General features: G+C 44.7%; 1 protein-coding gene across 1 annotated transcript in view; it reads right to left on the bottom strand.

The window, feature by feature from the left end:
* Window positions 1-17547, bottom strand: part of ANKRD31 (ankyrin repeat domain 31) — a 94159-nt gene that overhangs the window by 36659 nt on the left and 39953 nt on the right. The window contains exons 14-16 of the mRNA XM_038765988.1: window positions 14612-15431; window positions 12709-12954; window positions 3670-3861 (exon numbers count right to left, since the gene is read on the bottom strand). Of these exons, the coding sequence (XP_038621916.1) occupies window positions 3670-3861; window positions 12709-12954; window positions 14612-15431 (1258 nt within the window). The remainder of the gene's footprint in view (window positions 1-3669; window positions 3862-12708; window positions 12955-14611; window positions 15432-17547) is intronic.

The raw sequence follows: 17547 nt of genomic DNA, 5'->3' as shown, positions 1-17547 counted from the left end.
TTAGGGAGTAATTTAGGCACTGGGGAGACTCTACATTGTTCAGCCCACTTATTCCTCCCCGTATGGGAAAATCAGAAGAAGGCGGAACTAGAACAACAATAATAATAATAATAACGGTTAAGGTCTTACTATGTGTCAAGCACTGTTCTAAGTGCTGGGGTGGATACAAGATAATCGGGGTTGGACACAGTCCCTGTCCCACCTGGGGCACACTAAGTAGGAGGGAGTAGGATTTACTCCCCATTTTACAAAATGAGGAAAACAGACACAGAGAACTTAAGTGACCTGCTCAAGGTCACACAGCAGACAAGTTAGGGAGCCAGGATTAGAACCCAGGACCTCTGACTCCCAGGGCCGGGTTCTTTCCATTATGCCCCACTGCTTCCCAATCCACTTGGATACCCAGCGCATCCTCACATGAGAGGAAAGAGGACAACACAGCAAGTTCATCATTCTCTGTTCCTCCTGATTTCAGGCCTTGCACTGCCAAAAAGGGGGATGCACAGGCTGGGTTGGGGAAAAGTTTGGGCAGAGACACTAACCACACAATTATGGAGGGATGCTAGTTCCTCCTCTGGTGGGGCATCCCTACCCACAAAGCAGTAGTAGTAGTAGTACCAATGGTATTTACTGAGAGCCTGCTGTGTACAATGCACTGTATGAACTATACAAAGCGCTTGGGAAAGGATCCCAAAACCAGAAGACATGCTCCCTGCCCACAAGGAGCTTAAGATCTAATGGGGAAAATGGACACTTAAATATTTACAAACAGTGGAATCAAAATAAATAATTAAATGTACAACTGAATGTAATACATATACACTTAAGTGTTCAAGCTGGGCTGGTGCCACTTGGGATGTTGGGAATTTATCAGAGAAGGTTGGCTGGAGGAGATGTGTGAATGGAGAGGGACCGACATAAAACTGCAGAAACTGGAAATTACAGAGGGCATAGAGAGAAGGGGGCTAGAAGGAGAGCCACCCGATCAGAGGACCATACCCGCTAGCCAGTGCTGGCTAGGACTCAGGAAATTTCCCTATCAATCCCAGCTGCTGCCTAGGTAAGCCATTCATTTCTTTTTTCTCCCCTGCCCTTTCCCTCCTCACCCATTCCTGCAGCCCTGGGATCCCACCCATGCCCCTATGCCATAATGACCTCCTGCTCCAAAACCCAAGCTTGTCTGCCCTTTTCTGTTTGTTTCCACTTGGGCTGCCTTTCCAACTCTGTTCTAGTCCTTACCACCCTGGACACCAGAGCTGGAAGACAGGAATAAGGATTGAAGGGAGCAGGACAAGTTTTTAAAACAAAGGCTTGTGGAGCAGGTTTGGAATGTCACGGTCCAGGACTGGCATGTTAGGGAGGGATGAGAGTGGAGAGGATCTGCCCAAAGCCAAGGGGATGGGGAGGCAGATTTCCAGAAGGAATCTAGGGTAAGTGGTCACAGGGTGGTAGGGGAAAGGCCAATTAAGGAAAAAAAACATTCTTAATGGCTTATCTGAAAGAGCTCTAGCAGTGTTAACGGAAATTTCCAGTTCTGGGCCAATGACAACAATACACTGGCGACTGAGCACTAAAGAGTTCCTGACATCCCTCTGCCAAACTCTCATCTCCATTTTTAATTAAATGAATAATAACTATTGAAAGTATCAAAAATTCTAAAATATATATTTCCCTTGTGGGAAGGACTACTCAGTGTTTGTGGTTCTGTCCATTTCTGGGGACATTCAAAAATTTTTGTTTTAAAAAATGATCAAATTGCTCTAGTGTTCTTTGTGGCGCAAGCTACAGAAGTAATGCAAGTTATGGGTAGCCTATGAAACACTACTTCTCCCGTATTAACTCTCCTGCCCACGGCCTGCATCAACTATTCCAATGTTTAACTCCCTCCTCAAACCTTCAGTGTCTCCACCTTCTCCTGATGCCAACTGCTTGGCTGATAAAATCAAAACCATCAGGCCCCAAAACCTCCCTTAAATCTCCCATTTACCCTGCCAGCTCCCTCTTGCCCCTCCATTCACTCCCATCTTTCCTGGCTATCTCCCAAGAGATCTCCCACCTGCTTTTGAAATCTAAGCCCCTTCACCTGTGCCTCCAACCCCATCCCTTCACAGATTATCAAAAAACACTTGTGTCCACTCTTCTTCCCTCCCTCACCACCATTTTCAATTGCTCCCTCTGTGATGGCTCCTTCCCTCTGCTTTCAGACTCATATGGCCCCTATCCTAAAAACCCCTCTCAACCCCACTGCACCATCCAATTATCACCACATCTTCCTCCTCCCATTCCCGTTCAAATACCTCGCATGAGTTGTTTATACCCACTGCCTTCAATTTCTCTCCTCTAACTCCCTGATTAACCCTCTACAATAGGACTCCTTCCCCTCCACTCCACCGAAACTGTTTTCTCTAAGGTCATCAATGGCCCCCTTCTCGCCACATCTAATGGACTATATTTTGCCCTAATTCTTCTAAACCTCTTGGCTGCCTTTGACACAGTGGACCACCTCCTCCTGGAAACATCAGTCCTCCCTCAGTTCTCCTTCTAACTCTCTGGCTGTTCTTTCTTGGTCTTTTTCGCTGGCTCTTCTGCCTCTCACTGCATAAATTTGGGTATCCCTCAAAGGTCAGTTCTGGGTCCCCTTCAATTCCCAAATTAAGTTCACTCCCTTGGGAAGCAAATTTGCTCTCACGGCTTCAACTGCCATCTCAACCCTCAAAACTACATCACTATCCACACCCAACACTATGTCCTTTTATACAATCTCACTAAATACTGAAGTCTACCACAAAGTTAAGAGACATGATCGCTCCACTAGACTGTTGTAAGCTTTTTGAGGGCAGGGATCATGTCTACTGACTTTGTGGTACTCTGCCAAGCATTTACAGTGATCTGCACAGAATGAGAGTAAGTACTTAATAAATATTATTGATTGATTGCCACACATGACCAGGTTCTTGCAGAAATTTGCAGAATCTATGTAGCTGTTGGGCCTTTGAAAATAAAAACAGCAGACAAATGTGCCCAGGGCTGCCTCAGTCCGGGCAGGGAACAGACCAGCTAAAAACTGGGTGAATGGCTACCCTGGCAGCCAATTAAAATGATTCACTGCACAAGTAAAGGGGATGGTTTTCCTCTCTGAGTGTTGCAAACAAGGCCAGAATAAAGAGGGGAGAGGCAAAAGGAATAACAGATATAGTGCCCCACACCAGTGTCTGATGGCTCTGGTCAAAAGCACTATTCAAGCTCAAGAGAGAAAAGTGACTGTTGGGTATGTGATTGGAGATAATAATAGTGACGGTATTTGTTAAGCACTTACTATGTGCCAAGCGCTGTTCTAAGCGCTGATGGCCCTGATGAAATCCCTTATCCTTCCAAGTGCTGATGGCCCTGATGAAATCCCTTATCCTCAATCATTCTTGAATGAACAAGGCTCTAAATTAATTGAAGGCAGGCAGGGGCTTCCATTCCGCTTTCCTATGTGTCTAATTGAGTGGTCTGTCCACAGTATGGGCTCAATGACTATTATTCATTGTTTGATTTATTTAAAAGCAACCCATGTTCCCAAATCATAATTATCTGTTCCTAAATTCATAAAGAAAGAACTTTAGTGTCACTTTAAATGCGCCGAATCTATGAAGCAGAACCACTGGAAAAAAAAAAGACCCAAACCTGCATGATCCTGTTGATTTACGCGGGCTCCAGACTCTATTAGTGCTTTCGCTAATGTCAAATCTCCTTTCTCAGCAGCTGAATGTAGACAGTTCTCCCCTTGAGCATTTCTCTCGTTTCCTTGAGTGGTTGTTTCCCGAACAGACCGAGTAGGCAAGCCCCTGCTTTTCCCTTTGCCCAATTCTGAAGGCTCTAAAGACACAGAAGTGGATAAAGAACTTCAGCAGGAAGGTTTTTTTGATTACCATTTATGACATCTCCAGTATCATTATTTTAATGCATAACTTGGAAATGTTTTTGGCAATATTTTTTCAGAAATCACTAACATTATAGGCCACTACTTCCAATAAGTCTTGATTAGTACTCTACAGCTGAGAGCCTTACTTGAATTTTAGGGGAAACTGAAGATATTCCAATGGCTAGACTGCGTTTTGGGGTGGATGGCTCGCCCTGGCTTACTTATAGCTTTCTGGCAAAAACATGACTGCATCTCACCATATTCATGTGCACCAAAGCCATGCCCGTGAGCCAAATATTGGCATTTCTCTTTATGTGTAACTTGGGGAATCATATAACTCCAAGCACACTGGTAATGATAATGACATTGTCAAGTTACTTTGAGCGACACCTACAATTCTGACTTTATACCTGTTTCAGATGTGCGAAACTTGGGTTTCAATTTTTCAACACTGACTTCTTTTATGGCACTAGCTCTGGGGATGAGAGCAGTGGTGGGAGCCATGGAGAAAGGGGAGAAAGTTTAAAAGGGGTGGGGGTGAAGTAATAGAGGTTGGAGTGTGGGGGTGGGTTGGGGGGAGGTTCCCTGATCACCAGGCAACATCACCAGCGTCGTCATGTCCATTTTACTTTCGGTGAAGTAAAAACTTGGTTATATTAACGTGAAACCTCTATGACTCAATATCAATACATCAATCTAGCTACGTTACTCATTTATAATTGACTGAGTGCAGAGCTCTGAGTCATTTCGATGAAAATAGGCCCCAAGCTTGACTCAGGAACAAGTCACCCATTTATAACACTTTTTTCCTATGGAAAAAATTGGTTCTGGCTTACATCATTTTAACTTTAGATGCAGTTCTTAGGAATCAATTGTAAATCTGAGGATTGCTTGCATAGACAGGGTGGGTTTCACTTGATAAACCAAAGCAGCCACCTAAGGGGGAGAAGTGGCCTCGCAACTCAATGAGGATTTTCTATTCAGAACTTTGGGAGCACGGCAATTTTGAGATCCACTATTTGAAAATGGTTAGGAGATTGCACTTATATGTTTTTACTATTATTGTATTTGTAACAAGGGATCCCGTAGATCTTTCAAAATGTTCCGCATCACCTCATTTTACATCATGAGCGTGGGGGAGGCCTCCTTTGGGAGGGGTGACAAATTGTTTTTCCACCTCAGGCCAGACCAAAGGTCTGAAGTTGGCTCTGTTTACAGAGCTATCAATAAACATTGATCATATACTCAAGAATATCATCTAAATAGGTAAAGCCCCAAGAACGTAAGTAGTTTTCCTGATGGATTTTTTGAATACAAATTTAGAAGATGTTCTTGGGAAGAGCAGAGAGTGAATCTTCTAACTCTACCAAACCCTCTCAAGTGCTTAGTATAGTGCTCAGCTCACAGTAGGTGCTTAATAAATACTTTTGATTGATTGAGACCCCCCAAATTGTTAAAATACAATTTTTCTCCAGTAGATCATGTAGCATGCTTTCGCTCTTGATTGATCAGCAACCGCTCTGTTGTACTAACTCTGTCCTATTGTACTTTCCCAAGCACTTGGTACAGTGTTCTGCACACAGTGAGTGTTCAATAAATATCACTGATTGATTGTTTGTAGGTGCAGTCTTCATCTCTCCAGGATAAAAGCTATATTCACAACTTACCTTTTACACAATCTCTTGACCCAGGCTGCCAAACCACAATGCCTCCACTGCCATCCTGCTGACTCTTCTGGCCCCTATCAGCACATACACTAGGGGATCTTGACCCTCACAGGGATGTACATGATAACAGTTTCTTCCATTACTCAAGAAAGGGGGTCTGATGGCTTGCAAAATCAATACTTATACAACAAAGAATTTCCTTTTTTCCTGAAACTTTAAACCCAAGCTCTAAAGACAGAATTGGTGATTGAAACTGTATATCCAGCTATTGAACAGTCCTGGGAGTTCACCGCTCTGTGAGAAAGCCAAGCGTTAGAGCATTTTAAAAGCTGCTTTTCAAATACTTCACCACCAGTTAATGGGCTCTTGTATCCCCTGGACCAAACCCACTCCATGGCATGACGATAGGCATTTGGATAATTGCAATAGCACTTTCAGGCCACTTCGGCAATAGGGAGAAGGGTGAAATAAGCTCCTGTGGACTTCAAAGAATGAAAGCACTTCCCTAAGTGCTTAATTCCCAGTGGGGTCTGCCTTAGGCCCACAGATGCATCTTCTTGATGCTTCTCTGCACCTTCAGGAGGGTGTGAGCAGCAAAGGGAGCAGACCTTCATTTGCTTGGACCTCGCCTCAGGGAAGAGAGTTGATCTTCAGAAGTCAAAGGGCTCTGCAGCTTCCTGTTTCACAGGCTTCCTATTTGGCCCTAAGCTTCCTTCCCCCCAATCCACGGAGGGGCTATATCCAGGGAGCAACAGTCCCCTCTCCCAACTATCCCAGAAATTGTATGTGCTGGCACTCCAGTGCCTGCTTTCCTTGAAAAATAAAGTCTATTCCATTTTTCCATTTCTTCATTTTGACAGCAACACTTTGGGAACTGCTGCTCATTCCTAAAGCAAAGCTACTGTCCTAAAATGGCAGTTCTGTTACTTGAGCTGCAGAATGCTCTGTTGCCCTTGTGCTTCGTTGGCTTCAGATGGCTCACTGGGATGTGGCTCAAAAATACTTCTGCTATAATAGCCCAGGCTTGGGATGGTGCCTGGACTTTCCTCTCTAACCCCATCATTCTGATTGGCTTTTTTTTTTTCAAGAAACCACGACAGGGTCATGCTTTCCTCTAAATAATAATAATAATAGTATTTGTTAAGCGCTTACTACGTGCGAAGAACTGTTCTAAGCACTGGGATAGACACAAGGTTATCAGGTTGTCACATGTGGGGCTCACAGTCTGTCTCCATTTTACAGATGAGGTAACTGAGGAACAGAGAAGTTAAGTGACTTGCCCGAAGTCTCACAGCTGACAAGTGGCGGAGCAGGGTTTCAGACCCACAACCTCTGACTCCGAAGCCCATGCTCTTTCCACTAAGCCATGCTGCTAAGCGCTTAACTGTGTGTCAGGCACTGTATTAAGCACTGGGGTGGTTCCAAGTACATCAGGTTGGACACAGTCCGTCCCATGTGGGGCTTACAATCTCAATCCCCATTTTACAGATGAAGTAACTGAGGCCCAGAGAGGTGAAGTGAATTGCCCAAGGCCACACAGCAGACAAGTGGCCCTTTCTTCTCTCATTTATCACCATTTTTCATCGGGCCACCTGACTTGGCACACCTGACTTGCTATCTGATCAACTTTTAAAAGTTACTGTTTCCTATTTCATTGCTTTCAGGAGCACCATATAAGTAATACCTAAAATGAGCTGACATTTCATCAAATCTATTTTCTTCTAATGAAAATATTCTAAAAACATCTCAGCCCTCTGCCACTCTCTTAACAGAATCAAACTTGGAAAGCCTGTCATTTCACTGAAGAGTGAAAAGTAGCAACTGTGATTTGGCAGTATTTACTAAAAAATGCATTGCGATCAATTAATAAAAGTATTTGTGTGTCTACTATGTGCAGAGCACTGCACTAAACCCTCAGACTACAGAACAATAAAATTAAATTTACTTTTAACTTCAAAGTCAAAGTCAGAATCAATACTGAACACCTGAGGAAAAAAAAACTAATTGAAATTTAAAAAGCAGAGTCTTGCTGAAGCTTAAAGAGGGTCTGGCAAGAGAATTTCAGATATTACTGATGCCACCCATTTGAGTTCAAAAATAACTAGGGGCTATCAAGCAAGGGATGGAATGGTTTAAACGTATGTGTACAGAGGGACCCTCAGAGGCAAAAACAAGGTAAACAAGTAATATCTAAATGGTCCAATATTTTGTGAGAACTGTCAGAGGCCACTCTGGTCTGGACTCTGGGGCCTCTGTCATTTGGAGGATCGCAATGATTACTGTATCAGCCTCCTCTCCGATCTCCCATCCTCCTGTCTGTCCCCTCTTCAATCCATACTTCACGCCGCTGCCCGGATTGTCTTTGTCCGGAAACACTCTGGGCATGTCACTCCCCTCCTCAAAAATCTCCAGTGGCTACCAATCAACCTACGCATCAGGCAGAAACTCCTCACCCTGGGCTTCAAGGCTGTCCATCACCTCGCCCCCTCCTACCTCACCTCCCTTCTCTCCTACCACAGCCCAGCCCACACCCTCCGCTCCTCTGCCGCTAATCTCCTCACCGTTAGGCCTCGTTCTCAGCTGTCCCACCATCGACCCCCGGCCCACGTCCTCCCCCTGGCCTGGAATGCCCTCCCTCCGCACATCCGCCAAGCTCGCTCTCTTCCACCCTTCAAGGCCCTACTGAGAGCTCACCTCCTCCAGGAGGCCTTCCCAGACTGAGCCCCCTCCTTTCTCTCCCCCCATCCCCATCCCTCCGCCTTACCTCCTTCCCCTCCCCACAGCACCTGTATATATGTTTGTTTGTATTTATTACTCTTTATTTTATTTGTACATATTTATTCTATTTATTTTATTTTGTTAATATGTTTTGTTTTGTTCTCTGTCTCCCCCCTTCTAGACTGTGAGCCCACTGTTGGGTAGGGACCGTCCCTATATGTTGCCAACTTGTACTTCCCAAGCGCTTAGTACAGTGCTCTGCACACAGTAAGTGTTCAATAAATACGATTGAATGAATGAATGAATGGTGTCAGGTGATGGCAGGGATATCGGCTACCACAGTTAGCCGACGAGGTGGTGTGGCGTAGTGGAAAGAGCCTGGGCTTGGGAGTCAGAAGTCGTGGGTTCTAATCCTGGCTCTGCCACTTGTCAGCTGTGTGACCACGGACAAGTCACTTAACTTCTCTGTGCCTCAATGACCCCATCTGTAAAGTGGGGATGAAGACTCTGAGCCCCATGTGGGACAACCTGATTACCTTGTATCTACCCAGTGCTTAGAACAGTACTTGGCACATAGTAAGCGCTTAACAAATACCAATATTATTATTCCCCCTTCTAGACTGTGAGCCCACTGATGGGTAGGGACCGTTTCTATATGTTGCCTACTTGTACTTCCCAAGCGCTTAGTACAGTGCTCTGCACACAGTAAGTGCTCAATAAATATGACTGACTGAATGAATGAATAATGAAAACCTTCTTTTCTCCTCTACCCTTTCCTTCCCAGTTTGCCCTTTCCCCTTACCCTTTGCCTAACCTCCTTTTTCTCCTCCGCACTTCCTTCCTCTTTCCCACCCTCCCTGTCTCCTAACCTCTTCTTTCTCTATCCCACTTAAGGGAACAGAATTCTCATTGCTGCAGAGAGGGTTTAAGGAGCAGAATTTCTAGCCCATATGTCACAGCTCTGCTCACTCCTTAAACTCCGCAACTCTCAGACCAGGCGTGGAAGTTCTTACTTGTGGGGATCCTGCACTCAGGGGCCTGACTGGCTTTAAAAAACTTACTGGGTAATCTTTAACTCTGGGAACTGGGTTCCCCAGCATGAAGGTTGAAGAGCTTGGCTGGGGGAGTTTGGGAAGGGAAGGAAAAAGGTTTGAAGAAAACGGAAGCTCCTCTACTGCTGGCTGTTGTTCACATGTAGCTCTGTTCAGGCTCCCGTCAGTTCCATCCTTCAACTGATCCCCTAGATGGACCATGGACTTGGCCTAGACTGGCCTTCACGAGCACCAATTTGCCAGGATTGGCCCTGCCCCACTGGATTTCCCACCAAAATGGCCAATCCCTAAAAGTGGGCAGCCCTGGTGGCCTGCCCACTTTCCCCACCTCAAAAACTTGCTATGCTCCAAGTTCCTCCCTGTATCCCCTCAGGCTGGGATGCTGACCTGACTCTCTAGAACTTCTAACTTAATAAAGGAATCCTTTTCCTGGGGCCCCAAACTTTTTTTTTCTTTTTGTCTACTTGACCTCTTTGGCTCCTGACCAACCCTCTTTGAGGAATTTTGAAGCCATCCTAACATTAACTTGAACACCTTATCTGCCCTTCCTGCCACTATTAACAGCATGCAGGTCTACAACCCTTTCTGACCTTCTTTTAACCTTCCATTTCCCTAGGTCGCTAAACCGCATGTGCTACTCAGGGTTTACCGCGAGACACCACACATTCACTGTGCCAGCAAGCCAGTATCTGTCCCTAGGGAATGGCCCCTCTGAGTGGCTCGAGCATCCAAACTGCAGGGAGCAGGGGTGGCTGTGGAGATGTCCTCAGTACCCTGTCATTTCTGTTTCCTCCCCTGTGGATGTTCAGGAAGACCCCACCGCAGGTGGACCCCCATGGGGGCTGCACTCCTTTGGCACAGGAAGGTACCAGGATTACGGACCTTTTGGCCTTGCAGCCTGGTCCCCAAACTGCTGCCTCGGGGACTAGTCGATCGTATTTATTGAGTGCTAACTGTGTGCAGAGCACTGTACCAAGCACTTGGGAGAGAACAATATAACAGACACATTTCCTGCCTGCAACGAGCTTACAGTCTAGAGCCCCAAGCAGCTGATTCCTACCACTTGTGGGCTCCCTGAGAATGGATCCCAGAGTTTCCTAGCCTGGCTCAGGGCTGCTAGAACCACCTGTCCACCTTTCCATTCTTTTCTTCCTCCTGTCTGTATGAAAGAATAATAATAATAATAATAATGGCATTTGTTAAGTGCTTTCTATGTGCTTTCTATGTACTAAGCGCTGGGGGAGATAATTGGGTTGGACTCAGTTGCTGTAGGGCTCCCAGTCTTAATCCCCATTTTACAGATGAGGTATCTGAGGCACAGAGAAATTATGTGACTTGCCCATTCACACAGAAAACAAGTGGTGGACCTTAGATTAGAACCCAGGTCCTTCTGAATCCCAGGCCCATGCTCTATCTGCTTTGTCTATCTCCCCCTTCGGATGGCAAGCTCTTCGAAGGGAGGATCTGTGTCTTTCACCTCCATTGAACTCTCCCTAGCAAGTACAGTGCTTTGTGCACAGTAGCCGTGGAATAATGAACCACTGATGGTTCATAAGTGTCCTCTACACTGGTCAGAAGTGACGGGGTTTTCAGACTTTGGCAGGGAAGAACAGAAAGTGGAAATATACCTCTGAGTTCCTGGACAATGCATTTCTGAAAACATATCAGGGCTTCACCGGGGGGCTGCAGTATAAACTCTTCAGCAGCATTTCCCCAGAAAACTGTAGCTCTGCAACCGTAACGCTGCAAAGGCTTACCAGGGCGCAGATGTCCCCACATCAAATGCTCTGTGCCCTTTTATCCTGTTACCTCAAACATCTTCAAAATGTGCCTGTACCTACACTAGCGGTACCATAGGGGCAGACCCAACTCTAGTTTCCACATTTCTTAACGGACCAGATGTGTTTTGCTTCCTCTTCACTCGAGCTGAAAGAGGATTGTGAAACAGCAAGGGGTGTTATAATAATTCAGGGTCAGGCCGAATATCTTGCAGGCAAACATTCCCTGGCGACGCTTGATGAAATTACAGAAAATTTAGAGTGAGTATACTGAATTTGCTTCCTGATTTCAGTTCAGCCCTTGTCCAGAACCTCTAGTGGCTGCCCAACCACTTCCTCGTCAAACAGAAACTACTTACCACTGGCTTTGAAACACTCAATCAGCTCACCTCATTTTACCTCACCTCACTGATCTATTACAGTCCAGCCTGCACACTCTGCTCCTGTATCGCTGGCTTACTCATTGTGCCCCAATCTCATCTATCTCGCCTCTGACCCCTTTCCCACATCCTCTGCAGCCTGAAACTCTTTCCCCCCTTCTATATGTGCCAGAACACCACTCTCTCCACCTTCAAAGCGTTAATAAGATCCCATCTCCTCCAAGAGGCCTTCCCCGATTAAGCCCCCTTTTCCCCGGTTTGCTCTCCCTTATGTGGCGTCTATGCATTTGGATCTGTGACCTCTGGACATTTGATATTCACCCCACTCCCAACCCCACAGCACTTACTTATGTATATATCTTTAAATTATATATTATAAATTACTTATTCTTATTTATGTCGGTCTCCCCCTCTAGACTGCACGCTCATTATGGGCATGGAATGTGTCCGCTAATTCTGTTATATTGTAATCTCCCAAGCATTTAATACAGTGCTCTGCACATAGTAAGCGCTCAATAAATACTGGTTGACTGATTGATATGAGAAGGCAGGTTCTCATGAAATTTTGTAATACCAGTGGCCAATAAAAGAGAGTCGCCTGAAGGTTCCTAATTTTCCCTTCTTGAAACAAGGGCTAAGAGGCAGCCTCCTGAGGGAATCTAGGAAAACTCTTCATGACCTCCCCTATTCCCTACTGCCTAAGCCACTTTTCCTGTCTGACTGGACTTGGAAGAGACGGTGCTAAGGATCTCTGACTTCTCCCTTAGAACCAGAAATGTGGTGGAAACCACCATTCCGGACTCTAATGAAGAGCAAAGTGACTCTTGTATTCTCATCATTACAGTATTTATTAAGCACTTAATGCTTAGCATTGTGTTAAGTGCTGGGATAGACAACTCATCTGGTGGTGAGGGCTCATAGGGCTTACAGTTGAAGAGGGAGAGAGGGTAGAGCAGGTATCTTTATCTCCCTTTCTGGATGAGGAAAGTGAGGCACCAACAGATTCAACGGTTTGTCCAAAGTCACACAGCACATCAGTAGATAAATTGGGATTAGCACTCAAGTTCTCCTACCTCCCGGCCTCATGCTCTTCACACCAGACCAAGCTGCCTTCTTTTATGATTCATCTACTCCAGACAATCCTTCTATACCCCAATTTCTTTCAAGGATTCAGTAAATAATTAAGATAATACATTAAAAATGTACCTGAAACTTCCTGTCCCATTGGGTTATATGGTGCCCAATTAATTGAATCCTCATCCACATTGCAGGAGGAACACAGATCTTGACCGAGGAAAGTCTCCTGGAGGTCCTGCCCCATTCGGACTCCTTTTTCTTGGATTTGCCAACGTGTGTACATATTTGCCCCTGAATGGTTTTCTGTGTTTCCTCCTCTACTGCATCCTTCATTATTTCGCTCTCCAACTATATGACCAGATACTCTGTCGTCACCTGAAAAACAGAATCACCTGGAACATCATGACTCTCATCAGGTTCAGAAATATTACAATAGCTATATTAATGGATGTCAAAAGTCACACTTTGTCAGGGTTTCTGAACTACACTGCATTATCTTCTAATTGGGTATCTACACCTTTGGGAGATATTTTCACACCAGGAGACTTATGTTCACTTCATATTATTCTATTGGAAATGTACTATACTGACTGCATCAACTGACAATTTCCTGCTCTGATCACGTGGTTAGATGTCCTGATTGTGAGTGGTGTCCTGAAAAGAAGCCTGTTCTACTGAGGTTATAGACTGATAGAAATATAGTATACTGACTTCTGTCAAAATCATTGAGCGGCTATCTTCTAATAGTTACCGTATTCCGGGGGGAAGCTGACATTTCATTTGAAATCAAGCCCTAGCAGTAGCTCCAAAACAGACCTAGTCTATAGAGCACAGGCCTGAGAGTCAGAAGGTAATGGGTTCTAACCCCGGCTCCACCACTTGTCTGTTAGGTGACCTTGGGCAAGTCACTTTACTTCTCTCTTCCTCAGTTACCTCATCTGTAAAATGGGGATTGAGACTGGGAGCCCCACATGGGACAGGGACTGTATCCAACCCGATTTGCTTCTATCCACCCCAGCGCTTAGAACAGTGCCTGTTACAAAGTAAGTGCTTAATAAATACCATTATTATTATTATTATTATTTGTTGGCATAGATACATCTTGCCTGACATGGGCTTGCTCAAGGTTGCGGAGGTCAAGAAAAGCCGCAGTCAATTAAAAAATCCTAGTTGAAATGGTTTGCCATAATGTAGATTTTCGAGAGGTGTTGTGAAAGAATGTGATTACAGAATTAGGCAACATTCTTCCGATAGTGTGAGCCTGTTTGGGGTAGGCATCCTGTGTTACTGAAGAAACTGCTTTTGCGCGCATGGGTGTGCATGAGGTTTTGAAAAAAACACAGAGCTCCTCATCATAGAATTGGGTGGGTGTATTTTTATTAAATACTAACACAACCACCCATGTTCAGAGAAATTTCTTCCTCTGATGCTTGAAGATATGGGAGGGGGGTGGTGATCCTGCAAATTATTATTTATATTGCTATTAAAATGTAAATCTGGGTGTTGCATGAGCTGACTTTCTGGAGAGGCTAGCCCCTTCCTTTCAGCTTCAATCATGTTTTCAGGAGGTTGTTCAAATACGGGTTTGGCATTCTTTGTATGCCTCTCTTGAATTTTCTCAGTGCAATTTCGATCTAGATTTTGTACGTCACTGGCCTCATCTCTTTGAGAAGCTAAGTAATACACTCCTCTGGTGGCGTAGTGTTCAGGGCTTTTAGATGCACTGCTTCTCATAGTAAGGAATGACAATTTTTGTGGAAAAAGTGTCCCTGAATTAAGTTGAGGAGTTTGCTCAGGATGCTCAGCTAAGCCTTAGGAATTTACCCTACACCTGCTTCGTTCACTGTCTGGTTCAGATTCAGGTATGACGGAACAATCTGAATCAGAAAAGTTAACCGTTTCCTGTTGTGAAAGAGTAATTGGGATGCCAAAGTTTGACCAGGCATTCTGTAAAGAACGGCATTTTGTGAGCAAAAAGTGTTGGAAACTTGATTCTTTGTGTTCATTTTAGACATTTCACAATTGCTCTGACCTTTGTAATTATCATAAGATATGAACTTCTGGGATAGTAGGTTTTTCACTGAAATGCAGCCATCCACATTTTCTTCTCCAACATTCTCACCAATGCTGTTCCTGCTTTGGCTTGCAATATCATATTCATTGACCCACAGAGGGTTAGGTCTATGCCTTTGAGACATGCGACACTGCCCTGTAATCAGGACTGGTAGCTTTGCTTCCAAGGAACGACATGGTTGAGGAAGAACTTTCTTCGATGCTGCACACTCTGAGTTGAGGAAATCTACTTTTCCTCGACGGTCTGATGGATCTCTGCTCTTGAAATGCATTTTCTGGACTAAGGAATTCCCACAAGCCCTTTTCTTCCTCTCTGAAACCAAATTAGCCTCAGTCTCCTTTCGGATGTCATTTTTGGGGGTCTTTGCTGACTGGTCAGTGAGTCCCGAAATACCACGGCCATTCCGGTGACTACGGGGCTTTTGGGTTGCAGATCTAGTTATTCGTCTTGAAGAAGATATAACTCCTTTCATGTTGCTGATGCTGCTTTCACTCACAGGCTTAGCCCTTCTGGAAGTTGATCTTGTTTTTCCATGGGCAGTCTTATCTGGGTTGTGGTCTCTGGCCTCTTGGGTTCGTGTTTGCCTTGGCCCAGCATTTCTTTTGTCATCTGTTGACTGCTTAGTCTTAGTTCGGGCCAGTCTTCTTGGTCTTCTGGGATCTGATGATTTCTGATATCTAAGAATCATACGGATTCTTCGACTAACATTCGCATTCCCCTGCCTTGTCTTTCTGGAACTGCCCCGCTGAACGTGGCCTTTCTGAATGGGCTCTAATTTCTGTGGAAAGAAAACATAGGTTAACTTAATTTTCAGATGAAGTACCACACCCATTAACTCTGGTGTGCTGGTATTAGTCTGTCACAACTAGATCAGACCACAGGGTCTGCTGTGCCATGCCGGATCAGGCAATTTCAAATAATGAATAAGACATTAAAAATAAGAATACTAAATATTTTTTTAGAATAACTTAACTAGGGAGGAATGAAGGTAATGTACTCATTATATGGTCTACTTCATTTTCTCTAATGTGCATTTTTCTTCCCTTATATTTTTAATACTATTGAGTATTATACATTAAATCCTTCTAATAGTCTCTGCAAGCCTATGCAAATAAACCAAAGTTAAAATCAAGACAGTCCCAAAGGTATATTCCATTTGGTGGGCCTAGTTTACTATTAGGGCCCACCCCACCACATTTTCTATTAATGATGATGATGATATTTGTTAAGCGCTTACTATGTGCCAAGCATTGTTCTAAGCGCTGGGGGGGATACAAGGTTGCACCACGTGGAGCTCACAGTCTTAATTTCCATTTTACAAATGAGGGAACTGAGGCACAGAGTAATTAAATGACTTGCTCAAAGTCACACAGCTGACAAGTGGTGGAGTCGGGATTCGAACCCATGACTTCTGACTCCCAAGCCCGGGCTCTTTCCGTTGAGCCACGCTGCTTCTCTAATCTCCCTAAAGTTCTGGCCCACAACCACAGATAATTCTCCCTACCTTCCTACCATATTAATTTCAGCACTTTGGGAATAACCGTAATAAGTGTGGTATTAGTTAAGTGCATGCTATGTGCAGGTACTGAACTAAGCGTTGGGGTAGAGGTAAGATTACCAGGCCCCACATGGGGCTTCACAGTCTAAGTCGGAGGGAGAACAGGTACTGAATCCCCATTTCACAGATGAGGAAACTGAGGCACAAAGAGTTAAGTGACTTGGTGAAGGTCACACAACAGGTACGGTCAGGGGGAGCCGGAATTAGAGCCCAGGTTCTCTGAATCCCAGGCCTGTGCTCTTTCCACTAGGTCATGCAGCATTTTTTTTTGATGGTATTTGTGTAAGCGGTCACTATTTGCCAGGCACTGTACAAAGCGCTGGGTTTGATCCAAGCTCAAAAGGTTGGACACAGTCCCTGGCCCACGTGGGGCTCACAGTCTTCATCCCCATTTTGCAGAGGAGGGAGCCGAGGCCCAGAGAGGTGGAGTGACTTGCCCAGGGTCACACAGCACAAGTGGCGGAGCCAGGATCAGAACCCAGGCCATGCTGTTCCTCTGTGAATGTGACGATCAGCCAAGTTAGCTTCCATCAAGGCCCTACTGAGAGCCCACCTCCTCCAGGAGGCCTTCCCAGACTGAGCCCCTTCCTTCCTCTCCCCCTTGTCCCCCTCTCCATCCCCCCCATCTTACCTCCTTCCCTTCCCCACAGCACCTGTATATATGTATATATGTTTGTACATATTTATTACTCTATTTATTTTACTTGTACATATCTATTCTATTTATTTTATTTTGTTAGTATGTTTGGTTCTGTTCTCTGTATCCCCCTTTTAGACTGTGAGCCCACTGTTGGGTAGGGACTGTCTCTATATGTTGCCAATTTGTACTTCCCAAGCGCTTAGTACAGTGCTCTGCACATAGTAAGCGCTCAATAAATACGATTGATGATGATGATCTCAGCAGCAGCAGCAGGAAGAGAAAAGGATGAGCAGGGACAAAACTGTGCAGAGGAAAATAACAAAGAGAAAAATGAAGAAATGAGAAAGGAAAGGGGGAAATGATATCCTCATTTTCATGGAGGTGCTGGAGCAATTAAGCCATTCTGCTGTGAAAAGTGAGAACAGGGGTAGGGTGAGTCACAAATGTCCTAGAAACTCTGAGGGAGGGAAACAAACAAGGGGAAAGGAGGCTGATCCATTGGACTACGGAGTCTCTGAAACCTCTGCTGAGTCACTGCTGAAGACTAAAACATATTTACGAATTGGATCTTCTTTGAAATGGTTTCACAGACCAAAATAGGGACTATATAAAGAAAACTTATGATAAGTTTTTCAGAAACTTCTGTTTTAAAATATGCAATATTCGATTTCATTTGCTGACTATTTCATTCATTCA

Source organism: Tachyglossus aculeatus, chromosome 23 (assembly GCF_015852505.1).
Source record: "Tachyglossus aculeatus isolate mTacAcu1 chromosome 23, mTacAcu1.pri, whole genome shotgun sequence".
Lineage (NCBI taxonomy): Eukaryota > Metazoa > Chordata > Mammalia > Monotremata > Tachyglossidae > Tachyglossus > Tachyglossus aculeatus.
This window is presented reverse-complemented; position numbering and strand designations above follow the sequence as displayed.